This window comes from Halichoerus grypus, chromosome 14, assembly GCF_964656455.1.
Source record: "Halichoerus grypus chromosome 14, mHalGry1.hap1.1, whole genome shotgun sequence".
NCBI classification, from domain to species: domain Eukaryota; kingdom Metazoa; phylum Chordata; class Mammalia; order Carnivora; family Phocidae; genus Halichoerus; species Halichoerus grypus.
The window spans coordinates 81,964,521-81,983,811 of record NC_135725.1 but is presented as its reverse complement, the minus strand read 5'-3'; the positions used below and the strand labels follow the sequence as shown (position 1 = coordinate 81,983,811).

Sequence of the window (19,291 nt, the reverse complement as noted above, 5' to 3'; positions counted from 1 at the left end):
TTTCCTCAAAAAGTTAAAAATAGAACTGCCCTATGACCCAGCAATTGCACTACTAGGTATTTACCCAGAGGATACAAAAATACAGATTTGAAGGGGTACATGCACCTCGATGTTTATAATAGCATTATCAACAATAGCCAAATTATGGAGAGAGCCCAAATGTCCAACAACTGATGAATGGATTAAAAAAAAGGCAAGATATAGATATAGTTATATAGATATATAGATATATCTATATAGATATATATAATGGAATATTGCTCAGCCATCAAAAAGAATGAAATCTTGCCATTTGCACAATGTGGTTGGAGCTAGAGGGTATTATGCTAAGCGAAATAAGTCAGTCAGAGAAAGACAAATACCATATGATTTCACTCATATGTGGAATTTAAGAAACAAAACAGATGAAGATAGGGGAAGGGAAAAAAAGAGAGAGGGAAGCAACCCCTAAGAGACTCTTAACAATAGAGAACAAACTGAGGGTTGATGAAGGGAGGTGGGCAGGGGGTGAGCTAAGTGGGTGATGGGTATTAAGGAAGGCACTTGTAATAATGAGCGCTGGGTGTTATATGTAAGTGATGAATCCCTAAATTCTATACCTGAAATCAATTTTACCATATATTTAACTAACTAGAATTTCAATAAAAATTTGAAATAAAAAAATTGATTGTATTTCTATAAAGCTACAAAAATGAATGAGTTTATTTAAATAAGCATTAAAAATCAAATACACAGAGATAAATCAAATGATGATGTGGAGGACCTCCACGCCGAAAATTATAAAGCATGATTGGGTAAAATTTAATAAGACATAAGTGAATGGCAAGACATACACAAGTTCACAGATTAGAACACAGACTATTTCAATGATGCCATTCTCTCCAAATTAAACAATAGATTCAGTAAAATCCCATTCAAAACCCAAGCAGGGGGGCACCTAGGTGGCTCAGTCGGTTAAGTGTCTGACTCTTGATTTTGGCACAGGTCATGATCTCAGGGTCCTCAGATGGAGCCCCCCGCCTGGCTCCATGCTCAGAGGAGTCTGCTTCTCTATCTCTCTCTCCCTCTCTCCCTCTGCCCCTCCCCATTTGTGCTCTCTCTCTCTCTCAAGTAAAAAAAATAAATCTTAAAAAAAACCAAAAAACCCAAACAGGTATTTTTGATAGGCTGATTTGTAAACTTATATGGAAGGGCAAGAAGCCAAGATTAGCTACAAATGACCTTGAAAAAGAGTAACAAGGTGGAAAATGTATTCCACAAGATATCAAGACTTATAAAATGACAATCATTAAATTAGAGCGACATTGGCTCAAAGGTAGTCAAGTAGACCAAAAGATAAAATAGAGACACCCAAAACAGACCCTCACATTTATGGTTGGTCATGACAGAGGTGGCCCTGCAAAGCAATTGTAAGAAGCTATTTTTCCAAGAAACAGTTCCGGGTTACTTGCGTATACATGTAGTAGGGGAAACCCCTATCTCACACCATATAATATAATTAATTCACACATGTAAACTTAAGTGTGAAAGATAAAACAACAAATTTTATAGAAAATACCACAAAAGAGTGTCTTTATGACTTTGGAATAGGGAATTTTTTTCTTAAGATAGAAAATGAAATAACCACAAAGGGGGAAAAATGATAAATTACATTAAAATTGAGAATTTCAATTCATCAAAAGAAATCACTGAGAAAATGAAAAAGCAAGCCACTGGCTGGAAGAAATTATTTGCATTACCTATAACTACATGGATATATCTTATCCATAATACATTTTTTAAATGCCTTGAATTAGTAAAAATAATAATAATAATAATAATAATAATAATAATAATAATAACAGGCCACCCAGTAGGAGGGTGAACAATAGACTTGAGCAGGCGCTTTACAAGAGGATTTGCATTGGCCAGGAAACAAATGAAACAGGGCTCAATCTCATTAGTCCTCAGAAAAGTAGAAAATGAAACCACACATGTTGGTGGAGAGAGAGCACTAGAACACATACAGTACTGTTGGGAGGTAAGTTGCAACAAGCACACTGGAAAAATGATTTAGCAGTATCTATTATAATTGAATATATGCATATCCTATTATCCTGGTATATGCCCGACAGAAAGATGTGTAAATGTGTTCCAAATCTTTACAAGAATATTTATAGCAACAAATATTCTATGCTTATGGTCAGAAGAACCAAGAACCCAAAGCAACCCAAATGTCCATTAACAGCAAAATTATGAATTAAATTGAAATATAACAATACAAAAGAATAATATAAAACAATGAAAATGAGCTAGCTACAGCTACACCAAACAAAAATCTCTGGGGAAAAAAAAAACTCTGCTTTTAAAAATCTCTGAAACATAATCTTGAACAAAAGAGGCCAGGCACAAAAGAATACATATGATATGATTCCATTTGTATAAAAGTCAAAAATAGGAAAACCTGATCTATAGTGCTAGAAGTCAAGAGAGGGGTTATCTTTGGGAGGAGGAAAGAGGGAAGGATAGTGATAAGCAGGGGGCATGGGAAAAAGGAGCTTCTGGGGTGCTGATAAGAGTTCAGTAGCAGTTAAGTGGGTGTTTTCATTTCATGATAAATCTCTTATGACTTGCATAATTTTTGGTATGTGTATCACACTTCCATAAAATATTTTTCAATCAATTCATAAAATACTTTTAAATCAACAAGTTACTTGGAAATTATTAAAATAATTTGACAAACTCTTTGCCCTTCAGCTTGCAATGATCTCTTAAGCAATGCTATAATATTTATCAGGATTCAGCGAACTTTTCTGTAAAAGGCCAGATAGTAAATACTTTGCAAGTTACACAGTCTCTGTCACAACTATTCAACACCACCACTGTAGTGTGAAAGCAGTCACAGACAATATGTGTAGCAAATGACTGTGCTGTGTTCCAATAAAACTTTATTACAAACACAGGTGGTAGACATAATCTGGCCAGTAGGCCATAATTCAGGGACCCTTGATGTATACAGTTCGGTTGAGTTAGACACTAAATGGAATATATTTTTTATATTTATAAATTAATTTATATCAGTGGTCTAGTTGTTAGATATCTTTAATATCAATGCTGTTTATAGGAACTGATAGAATATTCCATGGGGGGAAGAAGTTGCAGAACAATACAAATAGCAAGGCTTTGTGTGTATATACGTGTTTGTGTATAAAAGGAAGAGCTCGATTGGGATTGGAAGGGGAGACTCTTCACTTTCACTAACTAAACTTCTAAATTATTTGAGTATTTTACAGTGAGCGCAAACTACTTCTGAAATTTAAAAACAGAGCTACAAAAGGAAAGTTCCAGCCTAAAACTATGGTGCTCTTGGCACAAAAATGTGGTGACCGTGATCATTGTGTTAGAGCAGATTCCAGAATCCTCTTTACGGGAGGCTTGGATTTACCAGGGGAACTTGCCGGGCTCACATCCAAGCAGAGGTGAGTTAACCTCCTAAACAGATGGGGTGTACTGTCCTGCTCCGCAGGATGCCAGTCACATTTGCTAGAATGTGCAAAGGCCCCTGTCCTCATTAGGCTTCTTAACCTCAGCAAGCGCATCTCAGTCCTAGCCCGGCATGGCTGACAGTGAAAGCTGATTTCTTGGCCCTCACCAGACACTCAGAGGAGTGACCCTCTGGGTACCTGCTAATCCAGAGCTCATCACCACTAACACAACTATCAAAACCTAATGGAGGTAAACGACGTTCATGGAGGACTTCCTAAGCACCAGTCCTCTGCATAGAAGGCTCAATCTATTTTAGGTCAAGGATCCATGTGAGAATCTAATGATAACAGTGTAAATCATCCCCAGAAAGGAAAAAAAACCCACATTTCTACATACATAGGAAACATACACACCATGTTAGATGGTGCACGGTCTCTTGTAGCCCATCTAACAACGCTCTGGGAGAGTCAGGCATGTCTCTACATTAAGAACCACCACCCTTAAGTAAAGACTAACATTGAAGCAAGCCAGACCATCAGGGAGCTGCATACCTGCCTACAGTACAGGTCCCCTGAGGATCACTTTGCCTAGATTGGATCTTGGCAGGATGCCCCCTAAGCCTCCACTGAGGCTTCTTAGAAGAATTCGCTGTTTCCTCTAACGGTGTTGTGGAGGTTTTCTTTGCAGTACACAGTAATCTCTTCATGAAAAGCCACAAGAGATACTTCTCTCAGATTAGAGCCAGAATTGGTAATGTGTCTCCTATATAACTGATCTGTTTTTATCTCTTGGATACTGAAAGTCATATAAATGACCTTCTCACCCTCTCCACTTTGGTCATCAGCAGGCTCAGAGCCAAATGAGCTTCCAGAAAGGATATCAGTGCTTGCTGCTGATTTTGTGTTGTCCCTCACACTACCATCTTCTACACCTTACTTTTTTGCTTCTTGTCCCTTGGCTATTTTTTATTTATTTTCTAATTAAATATTTAGTTATTAAATATATTTATTTTCTTTATGTTTATTGTATCTATCTTTCTAAACAACCCCATCCTTTTCAGGAGAGGATGAAGTAGGAAAATAAAAAAAAAAGTGAAGGAAAGGAGAGAGCAAGCAAGGAAGGGAGGCAAGCACTTAGCTAGTTTTTTTTTTTTTCATGTGACTCTCGAGTACTGCAGAGGGTAACTTTCAGGAACCCCAACATATAGATTAACGGAAAATCTAGTCTCTCTCCTGAACATGTCCCCACCTCCTCTGATCTGTACAGAAATTCTTGAGGATGTTTCTCATCATCCAAAGAGCCATGCCTGCACACTCTTCCTTAACCCAAGAGCCAGAGGTGCTCCCAGGAATACAGGTGACTCCAATCAGCTGGTATGACTCCAGCTGAAACTGGAACAAATCTAAGAGCTTTTGCAATGGACAAACCATGTCAAATGTTACTCTGACTCCATACTGGAAATCCAACACTTAGGAGCCCCTGACATCTTCAACACCCCCTGAAACCAAAGAACCTGATATTACCTTATAAACCAACATCAGACTTTAATCTATCTTCATCACTTGTCCTTTGATGAGCACAAGCACACACACACACATGTGCTCACGTGCACACATACACACACCTTTCCATTGTCTGAAAACTGTTGGCCCCCCTAACTATCTATACGATGCCCCCCCAAAATAAAAATACCAAGTCACCTCCATTGATATCCCCATCTTCCAAAATACCCATCATTGCTCCTCAACCCTTAGTCACCTACAAACAGGGAAGCTGAGTCACACCTATGAGACCTGACTATGACTCTGAGTAGGCTCTGGGAATAATCTCAACACCAAGTAGGAGGCCCCAGACGTTCTCCATCCCCTTGGGCTGTGCTTTGCTTTCTAAACTTGGAGAAGGCACAGAGCAGACTTGCCCGAGGGAATAGCAGGCAGAGAGAATACCCTGTTTCCTCAGAGCACCAGGGGCCCCAAGGAGGCCTGGTGAGGGGAGGCCAAACCATTACAGGCTGGGAGAGGTCTCTGGACACATGAGTCCTCAGCTCGGTGACTCTGGGTAACGGTCTTCTGAAGTGAGAAGTCAGGCTGGGGCTGGGGATAAGAGGTGGGGATGAGAAAGAAATTTGAAACCATGTTGGGGAAACCTGCTGACCATGTGTGCTGCCCCTCTTTGTTCTCCTTGGTTTCCTATAGCAGAGGTGAAGGGAGAGTGTAAGGAGGCTGGGAGCTTGAACTGAAGTGCGGATTCTAAATAAATTTGCAGACATGGCACAGAAATGTCATCTGCATCTGGAGAGGTTGCAGTGGAGAGAAAACATTTGAATGTAGCAAACAGCCAAGTTCACAGTCTACACTTACCAGGCATGCCTTCCTCGTTGCCCGCCATCTGAGAATGGTGAGTTCCAAAGTGTCTCTGTCAAAATCACTGTGAGTGCTTTGATAAGATATCAGTGAATCAGGAAAGGGTTATCCATGTGTTTTTGTCAAAATGAGCCCAACCAAATCGAGCGCTATCTGTGTGTGCACAAAGGAGCGGGTAGTCCCCATGACTAAAGCCTCTGGCTTTCGCATGTTTGGTTAACCTAAGTGCAGAATAGGCAGCCTTCCAGAATTTGACCATGCCTGGTTATTTTCTTTATCAAAATATTTACCCCTGTCTTGGAGTCTAAATTGGTAACTCTGGGGGCAGAGCTGCTGCCCTCTGCTGGGCACTGTGCTTTTACGTGTTCACTGAGCCAACAATGCTGTGAGACAGGTTTTCCTATTAGCCCCACTTCACAGATGGAGAAACTGTCACAGAGAGGTTAAGTAACTTGCCCTAGACCGCTTACCTGACAAGGACAAGACCCCGTACCTAGAAAGTGGGCCTGAGCCCACACGTGCAGCGTGACCCCTGCCACAGGCGAGGCATTTTCTCTCCTCAGGGAAAAGCCAGGGAGCCTGCATCCTACTCTTGGTTCTAGCAATTCAAATATCATGATGATAAAGGTCCTTCCTCCCAGCAGGCCTCAATTTCCCTCTTCCTTAAAATGGGGGGGTCAGACTACATGATCTCTAAGAGTTTCTCTGGCGCAGATTCCCTACGAGTCTGTTTCAAAGTTGAAGCAATAAGACACCAAGGAGCACCTTCCAGGAGAGAAGGTTCCTCTCATTCCTGTCCAGTATCGGCCCCACCGGCCGTGAATTACACAGAGTGCTGTTCTCTAGACAGCCAAGTGAGGGCCACTGCATTTCTTCCTTCCATCTGTTCAGAATCCAAAATGACCTTCCAGGCATTCTTTCATTCCACAAATATTTATCAAGGGACTATTATGTTCCAGGCACCATGCCAGGTGGTGGCGGGGGGGGGGGGGGAATGTAACAAACAACCAGACATGGGCTTCATACTTGGGCAGCTTGCAGTCTAGAGGGGGAGACAGTGTTGTAAATACTAAGATTCCGTTCCAGTCCATAGTGTGTGGGCAGGAGGGACACCAGGGTCTGAAAGAACATACTATTGGAGGCTGGAGGCTGGAGGCTGGAGGGTGAGGACCTACCACCAGGGGGTAACAGACAGGGATAATGGGAGATTCAGGCGGGTGGAAGAGTAAGTCCATAAGGCAAGAAGAAGCAAAAACTGCCTTAAAACTGGAGCGTAAAATTCGAGAGGGCAGGGAGGGAGGCAGGAGATGAGCCACAGAGCCTGCAGAAGCCACCTCACCGGAAGCTCAGTAAGCCACAGGAAGGAGTTGGCCCTCAGTCTGTGGGTAACGGGGAGTCTTATGCAACAAGAAAAGTGCCTGTTATGGGTTGGGTCCCTCAAAAAAGATACACTGGAGTCCTAATCTCCAATACCTCAGAATGTGACCTTATTTGGAGATAGGGTCTTTCCAGAGGTAATCAGGTTAAAATGAAGTCATTAGAATGGATCTTAATCCAACATGACTGATGTCCTCATGACAAGGGGAAGTTTGGACACAGAAACACACATGCATCAGGGAAGACAATGTGAAGAGACCAAGAGAGAAGACCAGCATCTACAAGCCAAGGAGAGAGGCACGGGACAGACCCCTCACAGCCCCCAGAAGGAACCAACCCTGCCAACTCCTCTAGACTTGAAAGAAAATACATTTCTATTGTTGTAAACCACCTGGTGTGTGGTACTTTGTTACGGCAGCCTAGGACACCAACCCAGACTTTAATCTGATGAGTTAGGTGATCACGTTTTTATTGTTAAAAGAACGCTGTGGCTTCGGTGCAGAGAATGGATGGTAGAGAGGGTGTCCAGAGGGGCTACGGGAACCAAATACATCACTGGGACAATACTGCAATAATCTAGGTGGGAATGATGGCTTTCACCAGAGTGCCAGTGGGGAGATGAAAAGGTCTACAAGATTCAATAGATGTTTAGGAGGTAAAAACAGGGAGATCCCTGGAGAACCAAAGTCCATGTTGATGGGCACTAGACAGAAGAAATGGGAAAATGACTCTGATCCTGGCAACACCAGCCCCCTGCATGCTTCTAGCTGAGCCCCCTCTGCTCTCAAAGCCAGAAGCCTGGCCCCCTGCCCCTGCGTTTGGTCCAGCCTTGCCTCCCCTTCCCGGCCGCCAGCTTCTTCTTTATCAGACATTCCCCAGTTACCCCCAGAATGTATATTGTGCTTGTGGCTTACAAACTGCTTCCACATACATGTTCCTCACATTTCTCTGGAGAGCAGGCTTTATTTCATCTTATGTATGAGGAAAGCGAAGCCCTAAGGAAGGGATTTTGCCAAAGACACATTGTGAGTAGCGGAGCCAGGATTCGAACCCACAGCTTCTGTCTCCGCAGCCCAAGTGTTTTCCTGTGCCCTGCAACAGCTCCATGAACACAGCCCCCAGTCAACACAGGGCTTGAGAGAGGTCCTATCTCTAGCAATTACAGCAAAGGAGTCCATACAACATTGATTTTGAAAGCTTGTCAGTTACTGGAATAAGGATGTTAAGGTAGAAGATTTCCACAGTGAAAAGTAACACTCCTGCACATTTGTTTCTGGCACAAACTTGTTGAAGCTTTACTAAAGTGTGAGGAGGTACTGTTTTGTGTTTAAGACCATCCTAGCTGGTACCAGGCACTGAACCTTGTGGGCTGCATGATCTTGAGAAAAGTATTCAGCATTTTTAACCTCAATTTTCTTTTTTCTTTTTTTCATTAATTTAAATTCAATTAGCCAACATACAGTACATCATCAGTTTCTGATATAATGTTCAATGATTATCAGTTGTGTAACTGATAACACCCAGTGCTCATCACATCACATGCCCTCCTTAATGCCCATTCCCTAGTTACCCCATCCCCCCCCACCTCCCCTTTTGCAACCCTCATTTTGTTTCCCAGAGTTAAATGCCTCTCATGGTTTGTCTCCCTCTCTGATTTCTTCCCATTCAGTTTTCCCTCCCTTCCCCTATGATCCTCTGCACTATTTCTTATATTCCACCTATGAATGGAGCCATATGATAATTGTCTTTCTCTGATTGACTTATTTCACTTAGCATAATACCCTCCAGTTCCATCCACATCAATATAAATGGTAGGTTTTCATCCTTTCTGATGGCTGAGTAATATTCCACTGTATATATGAACCATATCTTCTTTATCCATTCGTCTGTTTTGTTTTTTGTTTTTTGTTTTTTTTTTTAAAGATTTTATTTATTTATTTGACAGAGAGAGAGACAGCGAGAGGGGGAACACAAGCAGGGGGAGTGGGAGAGGGAGAAGCAGGCTTCCCGCAGAGCAGGGAGCCCGATGTGGGGCTCGATCCCAGGACCCTGGGATCATGACCTGAGCCGAAGGCAGACGCTTAACGACTGAGCCACCCAGGCGCCCCAATCCATTCGTCTGTTGAAGGACATCTCCTTCCACAGTTTGGCTATTGTGGACATTGCTGCTATGAACACTGGGGTGCATGTGGCCCTTCTTTTCACTACATCTGTATCTTTGGAGTAAATACCCGGTAGTGCAATTGCTGGGTCATAGGGTAGCTCTATTTTTAACTTCTTGAGGAACCTCCATACTGTTTTCCAGAGTGGCTGCACCAGCTTGCATTCCCATCAACAGTGTAAGAGGGTTCCCCTTTCTCCACATCCTCACCAACATTTGTTGTTTCCTGTCTTGTTAATTTTAGCCATTTTAACTGGTGTAAGGTGGTATGTCAATTTTCTTATCTTTTAAAAGGGAATGCTGTTCAGAGCCAGATCAGAGTTGTTTGGAGTAATATACATTAAGTATTTAGCTCAGTGCCTGATACATAGTAAGGACTCAATATGTCTTAGGTATAACTGTTATTATCTACCTTAATTTCATACTCATTTCCAAATCCTGAAAGCACACAAAAATACTTCTTTCTCAAAGTCTCACAAATTTAGGTGCAGGGTGGTCAAACAATGAAAAATCTAAAGGCTATGAGATTTTGCAAAGAAATACAGAATAATTGCTTTCAAGAGCATCCCAGAACGACGGAGAAGAGGATTTGGGCAGGAAGGTGAGGAAGAAATAAAGCAAGTGGTAAAGAAGAAGTAGAGGTGGAGTGAGAAAGTATTTACTATTCCCATGTCATAGAGGAGAACACCATGAATCAAAGATACTAGGTAATCGGTCCAAGACCACACAGCCAGAAAATGAAAGAGTTGATTTCAAAATGTGTGCTCTTAGCAAAGACATCACACTAAGCTCTTTGCTTTCCAGGGCATCTCTCACTACACCTGTAGCATTTCATTGTGCTTATTTGTTTAAAAATTTCTTCCCCACTAGACTCTAACCACCTTAAGAACAGGAATCAAGTGCGCTTGGGTGGCTCAGTCGTTAAGCATCTGTCTTCGGCTCAGGTCATGATCCCAGGGTCCTGGGATCGAGCCCCACATCGGGCTCCCTGCTCTGCGGGAAGCCTGCTTCTCCCTCTCCCACTCCCCCTGCTTGTGTTCCTGCTCTCGCTATGTCTCTCTCTGTCAAATAAATAAATAAAATCTTTAAAAAAAAAAAAAAAAGAACAGGAATCAAGAATGACTCATCTTCCTAATCTCAGTGTTGGGTTCCCAATGAGCATTTAATTCAACAGTGTTGAATAATTGTGAAGGCACAAATCCCCGATGTCTAAGAGTGTTTGAATAAATAGGTTCATATATAATAGAGGTTTTTTGCCAGCTTTTAATGAAATGTTGGCTCTGAAAGGGTGACTATAAAAACTGTGCGCCTAGTTGGCACTCATCTTACTTACCTGATTCACTTAGGTGTTCAGTTTTTTTGTTTATTTGCTTTGTTTGCAAGGATAGTAGAGAGATGAGCCTCAACCTGACATACCTGAATAAATATTTATGGGGACCTAGAGACATATGCATCACTTAGGTCCACCTGGGATTATTTCTGAAAGGAAATCCTCTCTCTGATATCCCTGCATTTAACACAGGTTAAACTTTTGTATTGTTCAACTTCTTGTGGACTGCGGAAGGGAAGACAGAATCGTGGACGATTTATAGGAATCCTAGGAGAGATAGGAATAAATTGAAACTTGTTGAATTGAAAATTCTAGGATTTTCCATATTCATTGGCACATGCAGGATTACGGAGAGGGTCAACCAAACCAGCAGTGTCTCTGAGTTCATCCTCCTGGGACTGTCCTCCCAGCCAGAGGACCAGAAGCCACTCTTTGCCCTGTTCTTCATCATGTACATGGTCACACTGGTGGGAAACCTGCTCATCATCCTGGCCATCTGCTCTGACACTCAGCTCCAGACACCTATGTATTTTTTCCCCAGCATCTTATTCTCCATTGATGTTTGCTACACAACAACCATCGTTCCCAAGATGCTGGTGAGCTTCCTGTCAGAGAAGAAGTCCATCTCCTATGCTGAGTGTATGACCCAGATATATTTCTTCTTGGCTTTTGCCAACACAGAAAGCTACCTCCTGGCGGCCATGGCCATTGACCATTTTGTGTCCATCTGTGACCCCTTCCACTATGTCACCATCATGAGCCACCGCCACTGTGTCTTGCTGCTGGTCTTCTCCTGCTCCATCTCTGACCTCCATTCCCTCTTACTAGTTCTCCTGATAAATCGTCTCACCTTCTGTGACTCCAATGTTATCCCCCACTTCCTCTGTGACATGAACCCTCTGCTGAAATTGTCCTGTTCCTCCACACTCATCAGTGATGTTGTAATTAACACAGAAGGATTGATAACCCTGGTGACCCCCTTTATGTGCGTTATCATCTCTTACTTCCGGATCCTCATTGCTGTTCTTAAGATCCCCTCAGCTGCTGGGAAACATAAAGCTTTCTCTACCTGTGGCTCCCACCTCACCATGGTGACCCTCTTTTATGGAAATATTATTTACGTTTATTTCCGACCCCTGTCCAGCTACACCATCAAGGACAGGGTGGCAACAGTCATCTACAAGATTCTGTCCTCCATGCTGAACCCTTTTATCTACAGCCTGAGGAACAAAGACATGAAGCAGGGCGTGAGGAAGCTGACGGGCAGGAGGAGGTCCCAGGCAGCACCTTCGTGAGCACACTCAGGAGTGAGTCTTCTCCTTTGAACCCTCATTTCTGCTGATTCCTGGTAAACATATCAAGCTACTAGAGGTTAGCATACCTAAGCCAAGCGTTCATGGGAAATTGTGTAAGTGACCAGACTAGAATATTGTGCCCATTCTTATATATTCATAATATCTTATATTTATCTTATAGTGTAATAAATATATATACATACATATAAATGTGTGTGTGTGTGTGTGTGTGTGTGTGTATGTATCCACCAATCAAAGCCACCTCATCAGGGCCCATTTCTTTACACCCATTTCTCATTCCCACTCCCATTTCCTTTTCCTATTCACTCCTTTCAAATGTAGCTGAAAACTTATTAATTTTTCTTGACCAAATTTCTCCCTGTTCAATAACTCTGAGTTCCCAGTATCCTTATGTAATTTAAGAAACATCTTCAATTAGATGTGGTACATATATGAAATGGAATGTTACTCAGCCATCAAAAAGAATGAAATCTTGCCATTTGCACAATGTGGATGGAGCTAGAGTATTATGCTAAGCAAAATAAGTCAGAGAAAGACAAATACCATATGATTTCACTCATATGTGGAATTGAAGAAACAAAATGAACAAGCAAAGAGAAATAGAGAGAGGCAAACCAAGAAACAGACTCTTAACTATGGAGAACAAACTGACAGTTACCAGAGGGGAGGTGGGTGGGGGGGATGGGGGAAATAAGTGATAGGGATTAAGGAGGGCACTTGTGATGAGCACTAGGTGTCGTAGGGAAGTGTTGAATCACTACGTTGTACACCTGAAACTAATGTTACACTTGATTTTAACTGGAATTTAAATAAAAACTTTTAAAAAAGAAACATCTTCAATTAGTTATTCAATTTGCAGCAATTTCAATGTCCCTGAAATTACTTAAAGTAGTTTTGTGTGTGTGTGTGTGTGTGTGTGTGTGTGTAGGTACATGCACATGTTATCTTCCCCATAAGATTAGGACCTCCCCAACAGCAGAGACCGTTTTTGCACACCAGACAGAGAATAGATGATGTCTCCTCCATTTTGGGAATCTCTCTCAGCACAATATCCTAGGTCCTGAACACAGTGTAGAATCAAGAGTTGGCCCTAAGGAGCTGGTTGACTTAGCAACTTAGGTCCAGCAGTCCAGGTGACCTGGTCTAATTCTGTGTGTCTTCCCTGGCATTTTTCCCTTTGTCTTCTGACAGCTTTTGGTCCATCCCCTCTTCCTGAGCATCTTTTTGGTGTCATTCACCCTGGAAGTGTCTGTATTTTTGACATCATCACTAACCATCGGTCTATTTTCTAAGGTGAGAAGACCATTTCTCTGTAATGAAGTTTATTGTGAGTGGCTTTTGAAGATAGAACTAGACCCAATATTTTTAAGAATTGGGAAAGTAATTCCCGACACAGTATAGGGAAGAAATTCAAAAGTCAGAGTTATTGAAAAGTGACATCCACCCTCACTGGAGAAGGGTCTTGCAAAGACAGCTCATATATCAGACTGGAGTTGAGCTAGATGATATTCAAGGTCACTTCCAATTCAGAGAAATTATTTAATATTAAAGAGTTTCAGATTCCTCATTTTCAAAACCGACAACAGTAGTATTTTATAATAAGGTGTCTGTCCAAGTAAAACTGACTCTAGAAAATGTCCTAGCTTTAGATATTTTGTTATAATTTTATTAGGCCATAGGGCTTAAAAGAAATGTTACACTCTCGGTTATCTTGGGAAGATATTATTCCAGTGCCAACAAATGAACATTTGAATGGGTTAGAAAATTTGATATTATAAGTGACCATCTAAGAGTAGAAAGGTTAAGCTTCATTGCCTGAGTCAACACTTCTTTCCTAATCTCAATCTTTTCTTCCACGTAAAGAGAGTTTAGTTAATGTACCACCTCACTTTTTTTTTCACCCTATTTCTCTTTCTGTCCCAGGGAAGTTGAGTGTCTTATCTGACTGGTAAATGTGAGAAGCTTATGTTTGGCATGTATCAAAGCAAAAATAGCACCAGGCAAAGTCAAAGAGGGAAGGAAGACTTTATTCAAGGCTCTCACAGTAGGAGGAGAGAGCAGAACTCAGTCTGAAAGGAAAGGTGGCGGGTTTGTAAGCTCTGGGCTGAGGTAGAGGAAAAGTACTAGAGGCCGTTAAGGGAGTCATACACCATCTGTGTTTGTTAACTGGCTTTATCCAAAGGGAAAATAAACTTCCCGTTTCTTGGCGACAGAAGGCAGTTTTGCAACTTGGCACGAGGCACCAAGACATTGGGAGATGGGGTACTATCTTCTTTCATGATTACATTTCAGAGGGATGGCTCCAGGTCCTTGAGAGATAATCCTGGGTTGCAAAACTGGCAAGAGGCTTTTAAAAAGATTTATTACCTCATAGAGTCAGAGAAAGAATTTACAGCTACAAATTTTCTATGAAAAGGAAGGTCAGGGCCCCAGAGTCAGGAAGAAGGCTACCATTGAGTCAAGCTGAGGGCAATGGTGAGACCATCTTGGTCACCTGCTTGGCTCAGTCCTCACCTGCAGGGGGAAGAAATTCCGTGCTTCTCTGAGCCTGTGGATGAGACAACCTCATTTTCCCTCTCTTCCCTCCTGACCTTTGTCAGTATAAAGGTGGCCTCTGCCTGCCACCTCCTCATCCTATGTCTCAGGCCTCCTCAGAGAACCCCACAATCACATCCAGTTTTGGAGAGCTTCTTGCAGATTGGTCCTTGAGACAGAAACAGTTTCCCAAGCCTGTCTGTTTGGTGCTGGTCTCAGCCAATCAATAGCAATGCTATCAACTAGAAATATCTGTGACACTCACCTGGGCCCCAGTGAGCTTCCCATAGACATCCCCCCGTTTCCAAACCAGTGTTATGACTGGACCAACCCTTGTGGTCCTTACTATGATTGCAAGACACCTTGCAGCAAAAATCATCAGGAAACACTGAAAAAATAAAGGCTTATTACTTACAAGACCTGGAAATCACACAGCACGCCTGGGGCCCACAGCAAGGCAGCAGGCAGAGAGTGAAAGACAAAGAGAAACACAGGGCTGGGGTTCTGCTTTCACTGGGGCAGAGGGAGGGGGCCTAGGGCTTCAGTGGGCTCACTCTTGGTTGGTGAATTTAAAACATAAGAGCAGGAATTTAAAGCAAGGGAAGAGAAAAGACAAGTGGCCCAAATGGCCCGTTTATCGAAATCAGCCAAGACATCTAAAACGAAGGAGCCTCTGCCGGGGGAGGTGCCCTGTCTCTTTATCTGGTCCTGTGGCTGGCAGTATGTTTATCTGAGGTGGATGTTTCTTTGAAATGGGTGCCAGGGTGATCCAATCTTAAGTCACGCACTTGCTCCAAAAACAGAAAAAAAAAAAAAAAAAAAAAACCCATCAGGGCTTACGTTACACTCCCTCAAGGGGCTTCTCAAAGCCCAGCTACCCAGGCAATGAACTTTCTCAGTTGTTTACTAGAACCCTATTTCAATTCTAGAATATGCATTTTGGCCTGCGGTTCTGATAATTTATTAAATTTCTAGTCATGTGTTCAGATACATTTTTAAAAATTCTAATGATGCCTTTTGAAACTCTTAGTTGTTCATGATCTGTGCGTTGCAGGCTCTCTGGAGAGTTACCTATATTAGCCACTCATCCTTTCTTCTGAATTGTAAAAACTGATTATAGATGGCTGAGCACACGGGGGCTGTGGGACAAGACACACGTGAGGGGAACACCTTGTCCTTCTAGGGGTCTTCACAGCCATTTCAGTTCTGACCCCGAGGCATGACAAGGCCTCTGTCTCAGGGATGTGGGGCGTGAAATGTTTTTGTCCCAGTTGAGACAGGAAGCCCCTGTCCTGATGAGAGTTCCTAGGGGAATTTGGGGCCTGGCCCATACTTGTAAGGTCGTCTCTGTGGTGTCATTCTCTTTCAGCTTTCTTGAACCATCAGTAAAATGTCATGCACAGGTGTAGCCTTTTCTTTACTGTGCTCTGGCCACCTAGGAAAGCTTCCATACCCATGGAGATGGAGCAGGATACAGCCGGGTTTCCTTCCTTCTGGCCAGACGGGAGGTAGCAGCAAAAGTCTCGGGTCAGATGCCTCCGTGCTGCAAACCCACAAGGGGCAGCCTCATGACTTGGAGGCCTGAGCACAAGAGCACGTCCCTATTTGATGAGGCAGTTCCTGGGGAAACTCTCAGAAAGATCTAGAAAACAGAGAAATGCAGCCTTCGGGGTCGCATCCCCGACCAGCTGACCCAGACTAGAATCTCCAGAAAGAGGCCCAGGGATTTTAACAGACTTCTCAGGTGATCTGAGGCAACAGACTCTGTACTATGTTGTGCAACAGCATTTAGGAATGACCCCTCCATGCCAGGATGTGTCCAGCTACATGCGCCAGGGGAGAGACTCTGTAAGAGACAGGAAATAGAATGTGCCAGAGTTGAGCAGCTTTAACTCCACACTAATTGCCCCAACAGGCCCCTGATTGCTGTTACCATATATCATCAGTAGACTTGGGGACAAGGATCAGCACCCTGGTGACATTTCCAGCTCCTTCTCCCACTTCCCTTCCCAAACCTACTGACTACATTGTGATTCCTTCTCCTCGGATTTGCTCTTTACCTCTACCCACTTCCCACTGGGCCTATTCGTTTGTAGCGCGAAATGCCCAAAGACCACACTCTATTATACCCCAAAGAAAGATGGGTCTTTATAAAGGCCATGACCCATCATTAAAGTCAAATTATATTTAACATCTGCTCTTTTAGAAGGAAGAAAAATGTATAAATCATTTTAGAAAGATCGTTTACAAAAAGACGGTTTATGCTCACCCTCAGGTCAGGAATAATTAGGAAAACACGTATCAAAACCACAGTGAGATGATATTGCACACGCAACAGATTGGCAAGGAAAAAAAAAATATGTCTGGCAGTCCTGAGTGTGGGTCAGTATAGGGAACAATGAATGACTTTGACAGTGCCCATAGGAGAATAATTTAGCTTACTTTGGGGAACAATTTGGCATGTTTCCTCCATACTAAAACTGAATGTGTACATACCAGGGAAGCACCAATTGGCTCAGGGTACAGAATAGTTTCACTGCCCTAAAAATGCTCTGTATTTCCCCTATTCATCTCCTCCCTTCACCAAACAAACAAAACCTGCAACCACTGATCTTTGTAAGTTTCTCTATAGTTTTGCTTTTTCCAGGAAAGTCATATAGTTATAATCATAGAGTATGTGGCCTTTTCAGACTGGCTTCTTTCCCTTAGCAATATGTATCTAAGGTTCCTCTTTCTCTTTTCATGACTTGATAATTCATTTCTTTTTGTTACTCAATAATAGTCCATTGTATGGATGTACCGAAGTTTGTTTATCCACTCAACTACTGGTAGTTTCCATTTGGGGCAATTATGAATAAAGCTGTCTAAACATTCACGTGTAAGAAGTTTTTGTTTTAAATTGTCAAAAACTGGAAACAGCTCAACTGTCCATCAGCAGACAAATGGATATAAAAATTGTGGTATATCTATTTATAGGAAATATTCAGGATCTTATCTTACTATGATTGTGAATGGGATCATTTCTTCCACTTAAATCCATACCCATTGTACAATGTGAGGCACTGTTTCAAGCCCTTATATAGCAAGTAGCCTGAAACTTACTGAAAGCAAGCTGGCCTTGCTTTATAAAGCTGGAGGTGAGCCACCTAGGGATTAGCTGAGATCTGGCCTCTGTGAATTCATGCACCAAGTTCATGTCTCAGATAATGTAGTGACTGAACGCTTACGTCCTCCCAAAATTCATATGTTGAAATCCGATAGGATTTCATTGGGGTACCCCAATGTGATGGTATTTGGAGGTGGAGCCTTGGGAGGTGATTAGGTCATGAGGGTGAAACCCTCTTTTTTTTTTTTTTTTTAGATTTTATTTATTTATTTGAGAGAGAATGAGAGACAGAGGGAGCATGAGAGGGGGGAGGTTGAAAGGGAGAAGCAGACTCCCCACTGAGCAGGGATCCTGATGCGGGACTCGATTCTGGGACTCCAGGATCATGACCTGAGCCGAAGGCAGTTGCTTAACCAACTGAGCCACCCAGGCGCCCAAGGGTGAAAACCTCTTGAATGAGATTAGTGCCCTTATGAAAGAGCCCAGAGAGTTCCCTTGCCCCTTCTACCATGTGGGGATACAACAAAGAGACAGCCATCTGTGAACCAGGAAACCAGCCTTTGATCTTGGACTTCCCAGCCTCCAGAGCTATGAGAAATAAATGTTTGTTGTTTAAGCCATCCAGGCTATGGTACTTTTGTTATAGCAGCCCAGATGAACTAAGACAGGTAATTATCTCTACAATATATTCAAGTACAATATTTCTGTCGAGGCTGAAAAGAGACTGAAAAGCTGAGAGAGACCCCCCCACACACTGGAGAACCATGAAAGCTTCATCATGGACCAACACTGGTCTACAAGCTAATATCTGAGAAGCACTGGTGTGGAATACACTGGAACCTGGGAGGTAGTTTAAAATTTAAGTAGTCCTGGGCACCTGGGTGGCTCAGATGGTTCAGCGTCTGCCTTCAGCTCAGGTCATGATCCCAGGGTCCTGGGATTGAGTCCCGCATTGGGCTCCCTGCCCTGCTTCTCCCTCTGCCTCTCTGTCTGTCTCTGTCTCTTATGAATAAATAAATAAAATCTTTTTAAAAAAATGAAATTTGGGGCACCTGGGTGGCTCAGTCGTTAAGCGTCTGCCTTCAACTCAGGTCATGATCCCGGGGTCCTGGGATCGAGGCCCGCATCGGGCTCCCTGCTCCAAGGGAAGCCTGCTTCTCCCTCTCACACTCCCCCTGCTTGTGTTCCCTCTCTTGCTGTGTCTCTCTCTGTCAAATAAATAAATAAAATCTTTAAAAAAAAATTTTTAAATTTAAAAAAAATGAAAAAATGAAATTTAAGTAGTCCAAGGTTGAGATTTACTTGGGTCCTAGATTATATCTGGTGGGTGCTACCTCAGCTCACCTGGAAGCAGAGGTCTGATAGCATTCTTTTGTAAGCACAAGTCCTTGTTATGTCCCTCAGCTAAAAAAAGGGATAATAATAATAATAACTATCATTTATTGAACACTTACTCTGTACTAGTTATTGTGTTAAATACTTTACATGTATTATCTTATTTAGTTTCCACAAGAACCCAAAAAGGTAGATACTACTATTATCCCCTGACACTTGGTCCACTGTTTTATAACTTGTTTATGGCCACACGGTTACTATAGTTAGGGAGTTGGGCTTTGGAACATCTGTCTGACCCCAAGC

General features: G+C 42.5%; 1 protein-coding gene across 1 annotated transcript; it reads left to right on the top strand.

The window, feature by feature from the left end:
• The first annotated feature begins 11,120 nt into the window (after window positions 1–11,120).
• LOC118545521 (olfactory receptor 1L3-like) lies at window positions 11,121–12,125 on the top strand. Its single transcript, XM_036107850.2, has one exon. The coding sequence runs from the start codon at window positions 11,146–11,148 to the stop codon at window positions 11,989–11,991; it is 846 nt and encodes a 281-aa protein (XP_035963743.1). The 5' UTR covers window positions 11,121–11,145; the 3' UTR covers window positions 11,992–12,125.
• Window positions 12,126–19,291: the final 7,166 nt, after the last annotated feature.

Excerpts from the sequence above, each read along its gene's own strand:
- LOC118545521 (XM_036107850.2), top strand. The coding sequence starts at position 11,146 with ATGTACATGGTCACACTGGTGGGAAACCTGCTCATCATCCTGGCCATC.